Source organism: Salmo trutta, chromosome 29, assembly GCF_901001165.1.
Source record: "Salmo trutta chromosome 29, fSalTru1.1, whole genome shotgun sequence".
Lineage (NCBI taxonomy): Eukaryota > Metazoa > Chordata > Actinopteri > Salmoniformes > Salmonidae > Salmo > Salmo trutta.
The window spans coordinates 28,171,193-28,190,895 of NC_042985.1; the positions used below are offsets into that span (position 1 = coordinate 28,171,193).

At 43.3% G+C, this 19,703-nt stretch overlaps 1 protein-coding gene across 3 annotated transcripts in view; it reads left to right on the plus strand.

Moving 5' to 3' along the window:
* LOC115167298 (protein MRVI1-like) overlaps nt 1–19,458 on the plus strand; it is a 29,384-nt gene extending 9,926 nt beyond the window's left edge. For all 3 annotated transcript variants that reach the window (XM_029721592.1, XM_029721593.1, XM_029721594.1), the window contains 21 exons: nt 33–297; nt 5,631–5,843; nt 9,654–9,772; nt 9,994–10,055; nt 10,516–10,689; nt 11,240–11,317; nt 11,445–11,491; nt 11,581–11,637; nt 11,903–12,400; nt 12,637–12,715; nt 13,211–13,337; nt 13,444–13,474; nt 14,242–14,382; nt 14,482–14,613; nt 15,406–15,559; nt 15,658–15,707; nt 15,915–16,067; nt 16,201–16,265; nt 17,077–17,196; nt 18,478–18,609; nt 18,733–19,458. In XM_029721592.1, the coding sequence (XP_029577452.1) occupies nt 5,772–5,843; nt 9,654–9,772; nt 9,994–10,055; nt 10,516–10,689; nt 11,240–11,317; nt 11,445–11,491; nt 11,581–11,637; nt 11,903–12,400; nt 12,637–12,715; nt 13,211–13,337; nt 13,444–13,474; nt 14,242–14,382; nt 14,482–14,613; nt 15,406–15,559; nt 15,658–15,707; nt 15,915–16,067; nt 16,201–16,265; nt 17,077–17,196; nt 18,478–18,609; nt 18,733–18,979 (2,538 nt within the window). In that variant the 5' untranslated portion in view covers nt 33–297; nt 5,631–5,771 and the 3' untranslated portion in view covers nt 18,980–19,458. The remainder of the gene's footprint in view (nt 1–32; nt 298–5,630; nt 5,844–9,653; nt 9,773–9,993; nt 10,056–10,515; nt 10,690–11,239; nt 11,318–11,444; nt 11,492–11,580; nt 11,638–11,902; nt 12,401–12,636; nt 12,716–13,210; nt 13,338–13,443; nt 13,475–14,241; nt 14,383–14,481; nt 14,614–15,405; nt 15,560–15,657; nt 15,708–15,914; nt 16,068–16,200; nt 16,266–17,076; nt 17,197–18,477; nt 18,610–18,732) is intronic.
* Nucleotides 19,459–19,703: the final 245 nt, after the last annotated feature.

Here is a 19,703-nt window from a genome sequence, read left to right on the forward strand (position 1 = left end):
ATAAAGAACAGTGTGTTGATGTGTTTGATCAGTCTCAGATCGGAGGATCCTAGTTGCCGTGACTACTGTCAGTCAGAGGCCCGCGACTGTGGGAGTGGCCAAGCATTGCCGCCTGGAGACTTTGGGAGGAGTCAGCCATCAAACCCAGAAGACAGTGCTGGTAGTAAAGCCTCTGAACCAGAAGATAGTGGGAGGAGCAATGTATTACAACCAACAGATATTGGGTGTGATCTAGAGCATTGTGGGAGTTTCCATTCTCGAGATCTACCGACTGTTTTAATAACAGGCTCAGATAAGGTAAGTTAGGACTGAATACTTTTAATGATTACTTTAATGAGGATAGCCTCTATTATTATTAAATACTCAAGTGATTCCCAAATCATTGTAGTTCAAAAATAAACACTCACACACACTATTCTAAATGGGCACAGACAGAAACATAAGCAAGTTATTTTACCCATTTAAGGTGTACACATCCTTCCAAAGCCATGGTTTCCTTCACAAAAACCCCCTCCCATACCCAGAAACGGAGTGAGTGGTGCTTGAGTGCTGGCTGTGGTGGGCACGGGTTGGCTGATGGATAGAGAGGCAGGGCAGGATGAGGGATGAGGGATGACGGCCTAGGCTGGGCGGGGTTGGAATGGAGACAGGGAGTCCTGGAGTGAGCGCTGGCAAAGACCATTAGTCTCAGAGAGGGAGACTCCAGTAAGAATGTGACCTCCGTCAACCCTGACAGAGCTCTGACTGATGGCATGTCTGATTTGGATGATTCTGGCTCTGCTGAATGACATTTTCCAAGTCTATTATTTCCGTAGGCATGTTGAAATGGATAGGATAAATATAACTGTGTTTGTTTCCCCTTTAGAATCAGATTGTGATTGTGTGGTTCGATATGCTCGTTTTAGTGTAAATATGGTAGTTCAAGCTAACCTTGCTCTGTGACGATTTAATTGCGACACTGCTAACTTTTCATCCTCCATTGTGCTACCTCGCTGCCCTCCCTGTTTGCCTGTCATAGATGTTCAGATTTGTTGCAAGACAACGTTATCTTGTTTTTCTTTGTTCATTCTCAGAATTAAATAAGTCTAACTTTAATAGCTGGAAGAATGCGTTCCTCTGGGATTCCCGTTCTCCCAGATTAATTTGGCTCATCCGCCCCCGCCTCTGGGGAGACAAAGGTCACATTTGTTTATGCACAGTTCTGGAAGCTGCAGGACCTGCTAGGCAGGTCTAACACTAGAGAGAAGCAGCTGACATGTCTGTGTGGTGGTTTGTCTGATACTTATTACAGTAATATGCCGCTAGAGAGTTGTGCTGGATCTGGAATATTGCAATGATAATTCATTGCATCATAACCAAGTTATTTGAGAGAAGGGCAAATCCATTGTAACAAAGTGACGCTGAGACTCTCTCTTTCACTTTAAAATGTTTAAAGGCCCAATTCAGCCATTTCTAGCTCAATATCCAATCATTTCTGGATAGCAATTAAGTACCTTATTAACCACGTTTTCATGCAACCATTTTATGCGGAGGAATTAACTCATGAAAAAAGTCACAACCGGGCTGATGGAAACATAAAATGTTGGTACAATTGTATAAATGCCGACAAACAATTTGTTTGTTCGACATGGTAGGATCTTTTTGTGTCGTTTAAATTAATTATCTGAGAAATAGCGTTGGAAACGCCTTCATGGGGAAATATTGATATACTAACTATCATATCGTGATGATATGTTGTGTGGTCCTCCCACCACGACTCGGGAAAGCAGTTTATTAAGCTACAGATTAAATACATGATGATGAACTTCGCAGGGTGATTAATGTGCAATGTGATGCAAGGTGATGATCGATGCTTGGCTGCCGTTTGACAAAGACAAATAATATGTCTCTTATCCATAATAATCTCATAATATAAGTAGACTACCCCCACTGTATCTGTGACATGTTGGTTAAACCGCATGTGCCAAGACCAGAGTGGGCACATTTGCTATATAACGCAACAAATCCATCAGTAGAGTTGAAAATGCGATGGAAACCCATTTAACTTGTGTTTTTCATTCAGTACATGGGAATTTAATGGCAAAAGTCATTTTTATGTGCATTATCTCATCGCGCACAGCCTTTTGTCTGCAAAAAGTCAGTTTGATGGAAACACATCTCTGGTGGAAAATGGGCATATCGTTTGGATGGAAACCTAGCTACTGTGATTGTTTTCAATCAAAATGGTAAATTTCTTTTTTTTAAATAGCTTCTTAGCAAGAGCAGTGTCTCAAGCAAGAGATCTGCTAGGACTGTCTGGAAGTGGTCTGAGTGGGGATGGGAAAACTGAAAACTATCTGTTCTTGGCAGAGAGGTTTGGAACTCTCTTTCTTATTGGTCTATTATTAACAAATTTACAGCCTAGTGATGTCACCAGGTAGACCAAAACTCCATCCCACCAAAACAGGCTGAAAGTACAGACAGTCTTTTCAAACAGCTCTTACACTGAAAGAGCATTATTATAATTTTCACAATTTCACAGTATTAGTCCAACCTCATAGTGTGGAAATGTATATCAAAACACAGAAAATCTAGTTTTTGACTGCACTGAGCCTTTACCAAACCGTACCCCTATACAGAAGTCTACTTTTAACAATTGCCACTGAAAATGTTACTAAAACACATTTATTAGAGGAACAGTGCAGATGCAAAGTTTGTTAACAGAATGACAGTAAAATCTACCTCAGTTTTTTATTTGACCACCTTTTCCAAAAACTCTAAAATATTTCAAAGATGTCTGCAGAAAGAATGGGGTGTTAGCTATGATATGGCATCTTGAGTTTGAAAAAATCTACACTGAACAAAAATAGAAATGCAACATGCGACAATTTAAAAGATTTTACTGAATTACAATTCATAAAAGGAAATCAGTCAATTTAAGTAAATTCATTAGGCTCTAATCCAATGTTTCCCAACCCTGCTCCTCAAGTACCCCCAACAATACACATGTTTATTGTAACCCTGGACAAGCACATCTGATTCAACTTGTCAACTAATCATCAATCCCTCAATGAGTTGAACAAGGTGTGTGTCTGGGGCTACAACGAAACTGTGTGCGGTTGTGGGTACTGGAGGACCAGGGCTGGGAAACACTGCTCTAATCTATGGATTTCACATGTCTGGGAATACAGATATGCATCTGTCGTCACAGATACCTTAAAAAAAAGGTAGGGGTGTAGATCAGAAAACCAGTCAGTGTCTGGTGTGACCACCATTTGCCTCATGCAGCGCGACACATCTCCTTTGCATAGAGTTAGACAGGCTGTTGATTGTGGAATGTTGTCCCACTCCTCTTCAATGGCTGTGTGAAGTTTCTCTATATTGGCGGGAACGCTGTTGTACACGTCGATCCATCAATAGGTGACATGTCTGGTGAGTATGTAGGCCATGGAAGAACTGGGACATTGTCAGCTTCCAGGAATTGTGTACAGATCCTTGCGATATGAGGCCATGAATTATCATGCTGAAACATGAGGTGATGGAGGCGGATGAATGGCACGACAATGGGCCTCAGGATCTCGTCACGGTATCTCTGTGCATTAAAACTGCCGTCTGTAAAATGCAATTGTGTTTGTTGTCCGCTCACCCACACAACGCCATACACGCTGTCTGCCATCTGCCCGGTACAGTTGAAACCGGGATTCATCCATGAAGAGCACACTTCTCCAGTGTGCCAGTGGCCATTGAAGGTGAGCATTTGCCCACTGAAGTCAGATATGATGTCGAACTGCAGTCAAGTCAAGACCCTGGTGAGGACGACGAGCACGCAGATGAGCTTCCCTGAGACGGTTTTTGACAGTTTGTGCAGAAATTATTCGGTTGTACAAACCCACAGTTTCATCAGCTGTCCGGGTGGCTGATCTCAAACGATCCCGCAGGTGAAGAAGTGGAAGTCCTGGGCTGGCATGGTTGCATGTGGTCTGAGGTTGTGAGGCCGGTTGGACGTACTGACAAATTCTCTAAAATTACGTTAGAGGCGGCTTATGGTAGAGAAATTTACATAAAAATTCTCTAGCAACAGCTCTGGTGGACATTTCTGCAGTCAGCATGCCAATTGCACGCTCCCTCAAAACTTGAGACATCTGTGGCATTGCGTTGTGTGACAAAACTGAACATATATTGTCCTCAGCAGAAGGTGCACCTGTGTAATTATCATGCTGTTTAATCAGCTTTTTGATATGCCACAACTGTCAGGTGGATGGATTATCTTGGCAAAGGAGAAATGCTCACTAACAGGAATGTAAACACATTTGTCCACAAAATTTGAGAGAAATACGATTTTGGTTCATATGGATAATTTCTGGGATCTTTTATTTCAGCTCATGAAACATGGGACCAACACTTTACCTGTTGCGTTTATATTTTTGTTCAGTATATTTTGGTTCGTAAGTGAAGTGGATCAACACCCGATAATATAATGATGGTAACAGAAACCACGTCATGGGTCCTTGATCTGGACTATACAGAAATGCAATTGTGAATGTCATTTATATTCATGGTGATAGATCCTGAATAGGTACACAAAGGTAGAAAAATGTAATATCCTCCTTTGCATGTTTGGGTATTATTCTACACAATGGCTATTTTTCTACACACTGGCTATTATTGGTCCAGACCGGACCAAATCTGTACAAATCATAGACGTCTATGTTTCACAAGTTTGGACATCATACAGCACAGTAGAGAGCAGTAGAGCACAGTGCAGTACAGTACAGTAAAGTACAGTACAGTAGAGTCCAGTCAATTATAGTGTACTCTACTTTACTGTGCTCTACTGTCCTGTACTCTGCTGTACTGCAACTGTGGTTTGTGACTACTATGATTTTCCATTTTGGCCAATTCAATTGCAGTCATTATGTTGCACATTTTTTCAATCACTCTGTTACCAAAATTATTATCAATAGAAACATTATAACTAACTGGTAGGTCTGCCTTTACTTGTTATTTCTGTGAAATGTCATTATCCTCCCTCTTCATGAGGGAGAGAAATTAGAAAATATCTTAAAGATATGTGGGTTTTTGATAACAAAATGACAAGACACTAGGCAATATTACTTAAACTTACAGAAGGCAAATGTATTTCTGATACCTTTTAAGACTTTTTCTGGAAGATGTTTTCTAAGACCCCTTTTCCATCTGTTTATCCACAAATCAAAGTTTTTACTTATGCCACATTTCTTTAATGGAAAAGGATTGAAAAATCTATGCCTTCAAATAATATAGACTTTTAGCTATCATTTGACACCAAATGTGATATGTTCCTATAAGCGTCACATGTTGGTGCTCATTGGTCCTTTTACATGGAGATGACCAGAACAGTGCAACTGCAATACTATTTGACTTTGAATGTATGTCTACAAGGCCCTTTCCTTATGATATCATAGGTTTTGTCTTCCAACATCAACGTTCAAACAGACATAGCCACCACCAGTTGGCACACCCATTCATAGGCAAATGTATCTATACACTTATCCTATTTGAGGAAGCGTCATGCTTCTTTGTGGTTTCCCTGATAGAAGCTATCAGAGGCTGCGTATTCTCACTTGTGCCTGTGTGACTTCCTGCTTGCATGCATAAAATTCTGGTTTCAGGAAGGAGGGGGCCACGAGTTGTATTGCTTTCCCTGGGTTCAGACTGAACAGCAGTTAGAGGAATCCCCTACCCAACCCATTCCAGCTGAGAGTCCCTTTTTTTTCCCCCTGACACGACCCCGAGCCCCACAGCCCCCCGTTATGCCCGTCCTCCCTGAAGAGGAGGAGGATTCCCCTGAGGAGCTCGACAGTTCCTCCAGCTCACCCAGCTCAGTGAGTACCTATCCATTACGTTAAACCTTCACTCTAAAGCTGTGGTATGTTGCACTCGGAGCTATACATGACACTATCTCATTAATACAGAACCTAGAACCTAAGATTCATTATTAACAAGCTATACTGATTTGCAATGAATGTGTGAGCAACAATAGCATATGAGCATTAGGCTTAACTCATATCTATGCTCATAGTGTTGCTCACATATTCATTGCTAATACATGTTAGAGTGTTTTGGATGTGTGTATCTTTAGTAACAATGAATCCCTTCACTGTCTTTCACCAGACTTTAATTAATTCATGATTTGAGTTTGGGATTCTTTTTATTTATTTTACCAGGTAAGTTGACTGAGAACACATTCTCATTTACAGCAATGACCTGGGGAATAGTTTCAGAGGAGATGAGGGGGATGAATGAGCCAATTGTAAACTGGGGATGATTAGATGGCCATGATGGTATGAGGGCCAGATTGGGAATTTATCCAGGACACCAGGGTTAACACCCTACTCTTACGATAAGTGCAATGGGATCTTTAATGACTTCAGAGAGTCAGGACACCTGTTTAACATCCCATCCAAAAGACAGCACCCTACACAGGGCACTGCCCTAGGATCTTTTTTTTTAACCAGAGGAAAGAGTGCCTCCTACTGGCCCTCCAACACCACTTCCAGCAGCATCTGGTCTCCCATCCAGGACCAACCCTGCTTAGCTTCAGAAGCAAGCCAGCAGTGGGATGCAGGGTGGTATGCTGCTGGCTGGATTCCTGTGCTTTATGGGTGCATTTCACCCTCTTCTATTTTTGACTCAGGATCAAAGCTTCACTCAGCAGTGAAAATTTGTAATTAATCCCAGCAAAAACATGAGCAGGGTGTTCTTTCCTCTTCTGTCCAGATTATACATTTTTTTCCAGTGCTTCTTATTACTCTGTGTGTTGATGAGATCATTTGCGCTGCACTGGTGGTCAAGACAGGTTAGCACAGTGTGTCCAGACCACTCCAGATCTTGGCTCTACTCTGAAGACTGAACTGTCTCTCGTTGTTTTGTTCTGTCATCTGTTCAGATCCTGTGTGACTGCCACGGTTGTCGTAGGAAGGAGCGGATCAAAGTGCAGCGTGTGTGTCGTTCCACATTTTATTTTCACTGTGAAACTATGCAATACATACACAATAAACTGAACGAACAAAACAACAAACCGTGACGCAGAGTAGAAACATACACTAACTCAAAACCAATCTCCCACAAACCCAGGTGGAAAAAACACCTACTTAAGTATGATCTCCAATTAGAGACAACGATGACCAGCTGCCTCTAATTGGAGATCATCCCAAACAAAACCCAACAAAGAAATACAAAACTAGAACATAACATAGAAAAACTAAACTAGAAAACCCCCCTCTACCATAGAAAATAACAGCTTTCTATGGTCAGGATGTGACAGTGACTCCCCACCCTAATGTTTATTGAGTTGAGTAGACTTGTACAGAGCAGTGGATAGATTGGATGTTTTATGAGTCTCTGAATGTGGCTTTGCCTAGTCCAGTACGTCTCCCAGAAAACATGCTATTGAAACTCTATATTTGAGACAAAAAGTAGAGGCTTTCTGAAAGCTGTCTACAGCTGTCTACAGTCTGTGTACAGTCAGGACCTATATACACATTTGTGTTGAGCGGATGGCTGCCTCACCAGAACCACTGAGTTACTCCTCCAGGAGTATACTGTCATCCGTTCCAGTCAGTCATAAACACGTCCTAGATAAGACTTCACCGAGGAATGCAATCAGCCTCTGTAATCTAACCTGGGGGTATGGCAACCGTATAAAATGATCCTCCTTTATTAAACAATAGCCCTGGCCTTTCAGCAGTTTTAGACTGTTACAGGGATAACATTTATTAACATTCTCTTCCAGGACAAAGGTCTCAGTGAAGCTCTCAGTGAAGGTTAATTTAATGTCTCCCTGTTTATTTGCATGATTTTCTCTGAGGATAGAACTAGGATACTAGGATATAAATAAAGCATGTTCAGGGTATATAAGCCTGACCTTTAATGTTGGAAATATACTTAATATGGTTGACTTGGTTCAAGTGAGTGTTCATTCTGTCCTTCCACTCTCCTGGGATGCTGAGGTCCAGTGAGTTCAGGATGTGTTTAGTCCAGAGGGACATTGTCTAGAGTTTCTGATGTTCAGGGGTTCAGGCTGTTGACATTGTGCTGCTGAGCTAAAAATGCTGCTGCTGCTGGAAACCATGGACCACATGCTAGTCAACAGAGCTAAGTGCCTCACTGAAATACCCACCGATAACAGAGGACCACAAGTTTATTTCTTTTCCCCTTAAAAGTGCTTTGAAATGGGTATGCCTTGAAGTCTTTTTCCTCCTGCGGATTCCACCATGTTCCCCATACAGTCCCAGCCATGGTGAACATCAGGGAGGGTCTAGAGAGACATTAAGGTGTATGTTTGGCTCTGTCGTCACATTAATATCAACATTAAAAGCTTATGAAAACAGCAAGTCTTCAGTTTGGGGAACCAAGTCACCAAACATCTCTGTGAAGGTGTGTACACAATATTTTATAGATGTGTACATAAGCAGGAAGGTTAAAGGGTAGAGAATGAGAAAGGGCCTTTGCGGTGACACAAGCCATTTGGTGACATGTTTACTCAAATGTCTCTGTAATCTTTGTTTTGCATGCTTTTATGTTTTGAATGATTTAAATGAAAATGTCCCCCAATTTACGTCATTGCAATAACAATATCCATATCTATGAATTTTCCTTCTATTGAGACAACATCAGATTTTTCTATGGCAGGATCCCATGTCTGCTATCCAGGTCCCTCAAAAGGATGGCAGGATCCCATGTCTGCTATCCAGGTCCCTCAAAAGGATGGCAGGATCCCATGTCTGCTATCCAGGTCCCTCAAAAGGATGGCAGGATCCCATTTCTGTTATCCAGGTCCATCAAAAGGATGGCAGGATCCCATGTCTGCTATCCAGGTCCCTCAAAAGGATGGCAGGATCCCATTTCTGTTATCCAGGTCCCTCAAAAGGATGGCAGGATCCCATTTCTGTTATCCAGGTCCCTCAAAAGGATGGCAGGATCCCATGTCTGTTATCCAGGTCCCTCAAAAGGATGGCAGGATCCCATTTCTGTTATCCAGGTCCCTCAAAAGGATGGCAGGATCCCATTTCTGTTATCCAGGTCCCTCAAAAGGATGGCAGGATCCCATTTCTGTTATCCAGGTCCCTCAAAAGGATGGCAGGATCCCATTTCTGTTATCCAGGTCCCTCAAAAGGATGGCAGGATCCCATTTCTGTTATCCAGGTCCCTCAAAAGGATGGCAGGATCCCATGTCTGTTATCCAGGTCCCTCAAAAGGATGGCAGGATCCCATGTCTGCTATCCAGGTCCCTCAAAAGGATGGCAGGATCCCATTTCTGTTATCCAGGTCCCTCAAAAGGATGGCAGGATCCCATTTCTGTTATCCAGGTCCCTCAAAAGGATGGCAGGATCCCATGTCTGCTATCCAGGTCCCTCAAAAGGATGGCAGGATCCCATTTCTGTTATCCAGGTCCCTCAAAAGGATGGCAGGATCCCATTTCTGTTATCCAGGTCCCTCAAAAGGATGGCAGGATCCCATTTCTGTTATCCAGGTCCCTCAAAAGGATGGCAGGATCCCATTTCTGTTATCCAGGTCCCTCAAAAGTCCACTCAAAACCTTTTTCATGCAGCCTAGTTCTGTTCTTGCTGCATAACTAAAGTTACGCCTCTCCTATTTTGAACCTTTTGTTTCTCACATATCCTTCTATCTAGAATACACCAGTTGAAAGTAGAGCAGTTACCGTGGCGATGCCTGCTCCCACCATTGTCTTCCCAAAGCAAGCGACCGTGACCGTGGTCCAAGCAGATGGTCGTCCTCTGGAACAGAGCAGGTACATGTGTTATTTCATCCTGACAACAGGACTGTTCATGTCAAAAATGCTTGAGACCAAACCACCTCTTGAAAAATGTGCCACTTTAACCAAGCCAGGATCGAGATATTTCTAGAAAAGAAAACCCATCCTTCTTCAAGTGTTTAGAGTAGCTAAATGTAAATAAAGACTGTGTCGTAAGAACATGACGTCTGTTCATTTTAAACGTTTCTCTTTCCCAGACCACACAGTCCCAGATCTCGCTTGTCCCGAAACTCCCTGGGAGGACCCATCACTACAGTCGGTGGGTACAATCAAATACTTAAAGGCTAAATATAGCCTCGCGTTAACAAAACGTACAGTCCATTGTTCAAAATGTGAGTTCCATTGTGATTTTTTTTCTTCATGACATTGTATGGCTAATTTAATTCCCTCTATTGAAATGTCTAAGTTTGGTCATCAGTGTCTGACAACATAGAGAACTGGAGTTCTTTGTCCTTAGAAAAGCAGAGCCAAAGCTCTCAGCCCTGGGATGCTTCTGCTTTGATGACTATTGATGTTGGCTTGTTGCTCTGTGCTGAGCTCAGAGAGAATACTATTGGTTGTTGCCATTTGTCTCTTATTGTCTCTGTGTTTTAATTACGACTGTGTGTGTGTGTGTGTGTGTGTGTGTGTGTGTGTGTGTGTGTGTGTGTGTGTGTGTGTGTGTGTGTGTGTGTGTGTGTGTGTGTGTGTGTGTGTGTGTACATGTGTATCCTTCTCAGACAGTACAGGCAATGTGATAGACCTGGTGAAAGACCATCTGCCTGAGCTGCAGCTCTCGGAGGAGGACCGTCAGAAGAACCTGGTGCTACTGCAGGAGGCCAAGAAAGTCAGCGACCGATTCCTGAGCCGCAGGGGCCGAAAGTCCATCTGCAGCCTCTCTGAATCCCCCACAAGTGAGAGACACTCACTGGTTTACAGATTGGTATACAAGTCAAACAGGGAAATATACAAGTACTTTACGATAAGTCTTACTGTATAGTATACAGTATGTAAGACAGAGGCAGAAAGATGATACAAGAAACGTCACGTTATTAAGCTCTTCAGTTTAAGACCACTATTTACACAGTAGAGATTTAGTCAGCTGTTGAAGTGTAGATTAGGTTTAACAATATTTTTACTCTTAACATTGGTTATGAAATACAGTGAGCAGGTCTGCTAGCAGAATTGTGTAAGTGAGTCATTGTAATTGCTGCATTTTTATATCTTGACTTCCGGAGTTATCTGAACATCACGTACGTGCCCTCAAGCCTTCGTCTTGCAGCATTCTGAATGCACGCCAGATAATTCCAGTCTTCCCTCATGTAACAGACTACAGTGACAGATATCAAATGAAGTCCCAATAACTACAGTTTTTATGTTGCATTGTTATCTGGAAGCGATGCTGATGCAGTATACTGTACTTTCATCGTCCAAACATAAATCACGTGCATGTTTTATCCACAGGTCTTTCTCCTAACCACACACCATCCTCCTCACCTGTACCGTCCAGAAGCAGCTCTCTTATCACAGCCCCTCAAATAGGTACGTCCATCTTTCTGTCTGTTAGAGAATATTCACTCTCTTCACTGGAGAGGATGAAAAGCCCTGCATAAAAATACAAAAAAGAAATGTAATTATACAGCTTTTTTTGTAAACCTTTTTCTTTCAGCTGTAGCCACAGAGGTGAACTATGCCCCCTCATCGCCTGTCAGCCTGGTAAGACCAGTATGAATTTTCCTGATGAACTCAGTAATGGTGTTTTAACAGTATGTTGATGTGTGTTGTTTTGTGTTCCTCTCTGGCAGCGATTGGAGGTTCTGTCTGCGAGGGAGCAGGCTGATACCAGTACACCGGAGCATGAGGTAGCACAGCACTCTCACCACCACTCTCATTCTCAAGTGGCACCCTGGAACAGTTAGTCATACATGGAAATGCAATACGTAGTTAGTAAAACCCTCATGAGTTTACACTCCAGAATAGCTATGCTCATAGCTATGTTGGATACAATAATTCATTTACGGTAGAAAATTGAAAATGTTGACATTCTTGCGCCCCCTCTCCAAGAAAATCCAATTAGTTTCTCCTGAATTGACAGTGTTTAAGGAATTGTGATATTGCTGTTTTTAGAGCACCAGGAGGTTGGTGGACTGGAAGCCCAATGAGAAGCGTAAGGTGTCCTCAGGCACCCTGGCTCCCCGCTACTCTGGCCCCCCACCCCCCAGGGAGCCCAGTGGGGGCCAGAAGGAGAACTGTGACCCCCGGGTAACAGCTAAGAATTGCCCAGCACCAGTACTAGTCAATAAGCCAGAGGAGGGTCTGGTTCGAGCCCCCAACCAGGCCCCTGCCACCGGGGTGGCCAAGCCTGTCCCTCGGCCCCCCACTCAGCAGGCCCCCTGCACGGCAGAGATCAAGACAATCGGGGCCTTTCCTCCCCTCATGAGAGCTGTGTCCTGGGACACTGTTGGAACCCTCAACGCCAGGAATGGGGCACCAAGTCTCCCCCCTACAAACGAGGAAACCTTCTCCTTTCAAGACAAGACCCGGGATGCGCTGCACAAGTCCTCTGGGTACAAGGACTTCCCTGTACAGCCTGTCAACGTGCAGAAGCTGTCCAAAATAAGAGAGGTACGATGGGAGCCTTTTAACTACTGGGCTCATCCCTTGAGTTTCACCTGATAGCATTAATGTGACATTTATTGCATGTTTTGGGGATTTAAGAGCCTTTTGGTAAATGCTAAAATCATGAGAGAGAATGTTTTGTTCTTGTAATGTTTTGGTCTTGTAAACATCTTTGTACGACACAGTTATTACAACATGAAAGCTCTTACAAATCTAAATGTGCACTGTTCTTCTGTATACAGGAGCACAAGCTGATGCGGAACCAAAGCATTGTGGGGTCAAAGTTGGCAGACTTGAGTGAAACAGCTGAACAGGAAAGAGGTACTGTGTTACCCCGTGTCTGACCTGGAGAGGAGACAGTGCTGTGTGTAGTGCTGTGTAACAGACCATTGGAGTGGACAGTAGACTTTTATCTAGTGAGGGGGAAAGGAGTCAAGGCTCCCAGCTACGTCACAGGATGCTAGTCCTTACTGACCCCAAGAGATTTTCCTTATTACTGAGGGCATGTTCTGTTCTAAGTTTGGCACAGAGCTGCAATTTATTGGCAACCTGAAATGTCGATTATCAAAATAGTAATCTGATCATTTAAATAAATTAGGTTTTCCATAGAGACCAGATTGCCACGTTGTAACTATCTAATGGTCTTGTGTGTGTGTGTGTGTGTGTGTGTGTGTGTGTGTGTGTGTGTGTGTGTGTGTGTGTGTGTGTGTGTGTGTGTGTGTGTGTGTGCGCGTGTGTGTGTGTGTGTGTGTGTCTGTGTGTGTGTGTGTGTGTGCGCGTGTGCGCGTGCGCATGCGTGTGTGTGTGTGTGGACAGGTCCCTCTCTTCTGCCCCCTGCAGGGTCTCCTACTGATGAGGAGGCTAAAGAGAAGTCAGACGCCATGCCCAACATCTCAGACATCATGCTGAGGAAACTCAAACTGCACAGAGGGCTACCAGGCTGGTGGGTATCACAGTATTTAGACTGACAGGGAATGACCTTTGACCATATATTTTGATATTTTCTACTTACATACTGAACCTATATTTCCTCTCTGATTATATTGTAGTGCACCTCCACTCACGGAAAAAGAAGTTGAGGTTAGTATGTACTCTGGAGAGTGTATAATACAACAGTAACAGTTTTATAGTGCATGTTCTCCCCCTGTCTGTGGCCTCATGAATGTAATGTACAGGAAGCCCCTAGTCCCTACCCATGATTGAGACTAATGGGAGCCTTAATGATTTCCTGTCTCTAAGAAGAAAATGCAAACATGGCTCTGTTGTTTGAGTGCAGAGCACTGGGCCTGGGCTATAGCCCCGCCTGCCCAGACGCCGGTTCCTCCCAGGGGGATACATGTTGTGCACTAGGACAGTCGAAGTCACCGATTTCCTCTCAGCGCTTGCCTCAGTACTCTGCGACGATGTTTGGGATTCTGCAGCAAAGACCGTTTGATCATGACAGCATGGCACCAGGAGTTCATCTGTCAGCATCGCTGCACGTTATAGGCTCATCTCAGGCCTGGTAGCAAGCAGCACTGTCAACACACTGGCTAGTTGGTGCTCTATATGGCAGCTGGGTAGCCAGCTGGTGTAGTTGTGCTTTACATTACCACATACTGTACATTGCTAGCATAACAGTTATGTTATGTTAACATGTTATCAAGGATGTTCAGTGTTACATGTGTTTATTCAGTCCCATACTGTATTCATGTTTTCTTGGGCAGCACATTAATTGACCTGACCCCTCTGATCTACTTTGTGTGGCGGTCCAGTGAGTTGGTGTGTCTCAGTCCTTAATAATGGCATCTAATATGTCCCTGGGGACGGTTTAATGAACGTTAAACACAGTCATATCCTCCCCACAGAACGCGTTTGTTCAACTGTCGCTGGCGTTCCGGAACGACAACTACACTCTGGAGACACGGCTCAAACAGGCGGAGAGGGAGCGGACCCTGACAGAGGAAAACACAGAGAAGGAACTGGAAGAATTCAAAGGCTCTCTGAAGGTCAGCCTTTAGTAGGCCATGATGACACAGGAGAATAAATCAGTTGTGATTCACTTTCACTTATAGAAGACCTGTGTTTTGTTGCTGTTGTCTCCTCAGTGCACGGCTCCACAGTGGAGTAACATGGAGCAGCGGGAGTCTTACCAGTGCCTCATAGAGACAGTAGCAGTACTGCACCGTCTGGCCACCAGGCTCTCCAGCAGAGCTGAGATGGTTGGAGCAGTCAGACAGGTACTGGAACGCAGGCATAGGATAGGATAGGATGGGCCATCCACGGGGTACACTAATGATTCGATGAAACCCCTGAATGAGAGAAGAAAACATTGAGTGAAAGTGAAAAAACTTTTCCATGATCCACTGTCATGAGAAAAACACTTTGGGATGTTCAGGGCCATGGGTATGTTTGTTTTTGGACAGATAAGATATGTTTATGAATGATTTAGCCTGATGTTATGCTTTCCCTCAGGTTATCGTTCACGCCAAAGCCAACTCCAATAAATGACTAGGGAAGGACTCGGGGGTATGTCCGTTGTTAGACGTCACACAAGTCCCTTGTGATTTATAGACTAACAACATATTGCTGCTGACCCCAGACCTGACCCCAGACCTGACATGATGATGGCTTTCTACAGTGTTGGAGTCCCTCTAAAAATTATATTCTCTCTCTCTCTCTCTCTCTCTCTCTCTCTCTCTCTCTCTCTCTCTCTCTCTCTCTCTCTCTGTCTCTCTCTGTCTCTCTCTCTCTCTCTCTCTGCTGTGACTGTATGGTTAACTCTCCTGTCCATAGACAGTTATGACTCTGTTGTTGCTGCACTCTTAGAACAAAACATGCTATCTAGAATCTAAAAGGGTTCTTTGTCTGTCCACATAGGAGAACCCTTTAAAGAACTATTTTCGGTTCCAGGTAGAACCCTTTGGGGTTCCAAGTAAAACACTTTCCACAGACAGTTCTACATGGAACCCAAAAAAGGGTTATCCTATGGGGACAGCCAAAGAACCCTTTTGGATCCCTGTGTGTGACAGGAGAAACGTATGAACAAGGCCACAGAGGTGATGATGCAGTACGTGGAGAATCTGAAGAGGACCTATGAGAAGGACCACGCTGAGCTGATGGAGTTCAAGAAGCTGGCCAACCAGAACTCCAGTCGCTGCTATGGAGGATCCATAGACACTGGAGGTACACCTGCACAAACCCTTTATCTCCAGTGCATGATAGGCGAGCTGTTGCAAAATGTTGATTGACTTAAACTGCATTCTCCTGTGTTCTTTGGTTAGATGATGGAGTCCCACGGCCATCCAGATCAATGTCGCTGACCCTGGGAAAGGTTGGTGCTGTAGTGTTGAACAGTGTTTCCACTGGGTTTGTTGTTGAGAGTATGCACTGGATTTGACTGGTTATATCAGGTTGACACTTCTCAATATGATAGGCCGTATATTTTTAAGGATAATCCCCCCAACTGAACTCTCCTGCTATTTTCTTCTTCCCTCTATCTCTCACCCTCTCTCTCTCCTTTCCAATTGTTCCTTATCAGGCTTTGCCCAGACGGAGGGTCAGTGTTGCGGTGGTCCCCAAATTTAACCTCCTGAACATCCCTGGTCAGACCCCGGTCATGGCAGGTCCCGGCCCCAGCGTTGCAATCGGACCCAGCCCCCAACCCACCATGGGCCAAGCACTTCCTGTCCTGGTATGTTTTCTACCCAATCACAACCTTCTCAGACTGTCAACCTGACCACATGATTAAGTGGTAATATCCTGTCTGTTTAAGTTTATTAGTCTGCTTCGTCTACATGCATGTTGTTTGTTCTTGTTAATTACAGTGTGAAGCCAACAGTATGAAAAGCAACTTTCCCACTGAGCCTACACAGCCAGCTATAGCTGAGAGGTATGTTCCTCCATCCTCTGTCATAATGTTGACCTAATGCATACCCACAAATATACTCTACATACTGTACTCAGCACTATCTATCTCCTTGCCTGTATTGCCTGGTTCCCAAGGTCAGTTCACAGCGCTGTGAAAGAATGGGCAATGCGGGGCCTTAATATATGTACACCCTTATCAGAAGACATCTTGTGCTGTATCAGAGTATTTGCCTTGTGTACTTGACCTTCAGGAAGTGTTCCCTGGGGAGTAGCTTGATTAATCATTGCCATCCGGATACCAGGGGCCATACACAGCAGATAACTGCACTACCCTTATGCAACTCCCAGATTGTCTATGCACCCAAAATAACTGTGCAACATTCCATAAAAACAGAACTGCAACTGGCTGATGGGCTATTCTGAGATGTAATCTAAACATTTGGGCTGGGGAGCTTGACAAAAGCCAGGAGAGAGGGAGAGGGAGAGGGAGAGGGAGATGCACTCTCTTAGTTCGTCCCATGCCAAAATCTCAGGATCTCTCAAAGCGAGAGAGACAATAACAACGTATCAAGTGTCTGCTCAGTAAAAGCCAGGGACATTTTAAGAGTCCCCATGTACACATTTTGCCTTCGTACTTTTGGTTTTTACGCAAGCTTACCTGGCAGTGATGGTGCCATACACGCACGCTGCCCTTCAACTGCGTTCCAGCCTGCCCATTAACACAAGGCCACAGTATTATGATGGAAAGCCTAATGACCATAATGCACTCCTCTCTCTCATAATGTCTGTTGGTAAAATGTTCTATGTGTTTTTTCCGCTATGAAACAATGCAGTGGAAAGACTGTGGCAGAGCAGGAAGCTGAGCAATCTGCCCCAGCCAAGCCCTCCATCAACCTAGAGGAGATCAGATCAGAGATCAAGGCGAAGATAGAGGAAGAGGCCTACAATAAAGGGTGAGACCCTTTTCTATGTACCCGCTCACATTGACCACCCACACACATACCCACAGTCACACACCCACAGTCACACACCCTGTGCACGCTGACAGAAGAGTGGCTCAACACTGGCTGTACTGTACTGACATAATAGCCCCAGTACATAATAGTATAAATACTCAACGAAATATACTGTACATTAAGTACAGTCAGCATTGCAATAAAGTTAAGTAGTTTATACACTACCGTTCTTGTTTTTGAAAGAAAAGCAATTTTTTTGGTCCATTGAAATAACATCAAATTGATCAGAAATACAGTGTAGACATTGTTAATGTTGTAAGTGACTATTGTAGCTGGAAACGGCAGATTTTTTTATGGAATATCTGCACAGGCGTACAGAGGCCCATTATCAGCAACCATCATTCCTGTGTTCAAATGGCACGTTGTGTTAGCTTATCCAAATGTATCATTTTAAAAGGCTAATTGATCATTATAAAACCCTTTTGCAATGTTAGCACAGCTGAAAACTGTTGTTCTAATTAAAGAAGCAATAAAACTAGCCTTCTTTAGACTAGTTGAGTATCTGGAGCATCAGCATTTGTGGGTTCGATTACAGACTCAAACCGGCCAGAAACAAATAACTTTCTTCTGAAACTCGTCAGTTTATTCTTGTTCTGAGAAATGAAGGCTATTCCATGCGAGAAATTGCCAAGAAACTGAAGATCTCGTACAACACTGTGTACTACTCCCTTCACAGAACAGCGCAAACTGTCTCTAACCAGAATGAAAGAGGAGTGGGAGGCCCCGGTGCACAACTGAGCCAGAGGACAAGTACATTAGAGTGTCTAGTTTGAGAAACAGAGGCCTCACAAGTCCTCAACTGGAAGCTTCATTAAATAGTATCCGCAAAACACCAGTCTCAAAGTCAACAGTGAAGAGGCGACTCTGGGATGCTGGCCTTCTAGGCAGAGTTGCAAAGAAAAAGCCATATCTCAGACTGACCAATAAAAATAAAAGATTAAGACTGGCAAAAGAACACAGACACTGGACAGAGGAACTCTGCCTAGAAGGCCAGCATCCCGGAGTCGCCTCTTCACTGTTGACGTTGAGACTGGTGTTTTGCGGGTACTACATAATGAAGTAAAACATGTTTTAAATTTTCTTTCAAAAACAAGGACATTTCTAAGTGACTCCAAAGTTTTGAATGGTAGTAATGTGCCTCTGCTGTCTTGTGATACTTCCTCTACATTCAGCTCATGTGCCTTTAATGAGAAAACAACTGTAATGTTCCAAATACAGCTACCAAGAGGGACTGAAGAGAAGTAAAGAAATCAAAGAGGTGGAGGAAGAGGAGGAGAAAGTAGAGGAAAAGCCAGAAAAGAAGGATGAAGGAAAAAGAAAACAAATCAGCAGGAAAGAAAAGTTCAGCAGGTGATTTTCACTTCATGTAGATCAATTGTAAATAAATGATTATGTAGTTATACTAGCCGCTGTATAATGACTGGGTGTATACCTTGAATTGTTCTGAATCCCCTCTCAATTTTGCATTTACAGTAAGGTTGAAGAGGTCCTAGTTGTCCTTGACCGGCTTTGCCCCAAGATTTTCCGCCGTAACCGACTTCTCTGGATTGTTTTGACATTGTTCCTGGTGACGTTTCTGGTCATCAATGTTTTCACATACTTTAGTGATCGCTATAACAGCCATGGGGACATGTCGGCAGAAAAAGCCATGGTCCAGGGCAAGAAGAAGATCTTTGAACTGAATGTAGGAGTACAGCCAAAGAATCCCAATCCAGAATAACAAAAAGCCTGTCTCATACTTCTCTCAGTCCATAGACAATTTCTTTCCATGATACATCACCATACAAGAGTTGAACTTGAATTTAGGGTGGGAGCGTTTATTGAGTTTTTTTTATTCGTTTCAGAGGATAAGCCTTCTAATGATCACAAACTTTATCAAGGCATATTTATGGTGTGTTAGGAAAGCTGCCCAAGTGTTTGTGATGGTGATATATGATTGTTGCTTAGGGGGCCAAGTATAATAGTGTGATGAAATATTTTCTTATGTACAGTGAGATCCAGGACTTTGGATTTTAAATTATACGATGACTATGAGGTTAAAATGCAGACTGTCCTCTTTAATATGAGGGCATTTTCATCCATGCCAGGTGAACTGTTTAGAAATTACAGCACTTTTTGTACACAGTCCCCCTATTTCAGGGAGCCAAAGGTTTTTGGACAAATTCACTTATATGTGTATTAAAGAATTCCAAAGTGTAGTATTTGGCGTGTGACTCTACTAACCTGTTGGATGCATTCACAGTTTGTTTCGGTTGTGTTTCAGATTATTTTGTGCCCAATAGAAATTAATGGTAAATAATGTATTGCGTCATATTGATGTTGTAAATAATAATGTAATATTATAATATATAATATTAATATAATAATTATTCTACTTTAATGTGGATGCTACCATGATTGTGGATAATCCTGAATGACACAATGAACAGAATGAACAGAGAGGA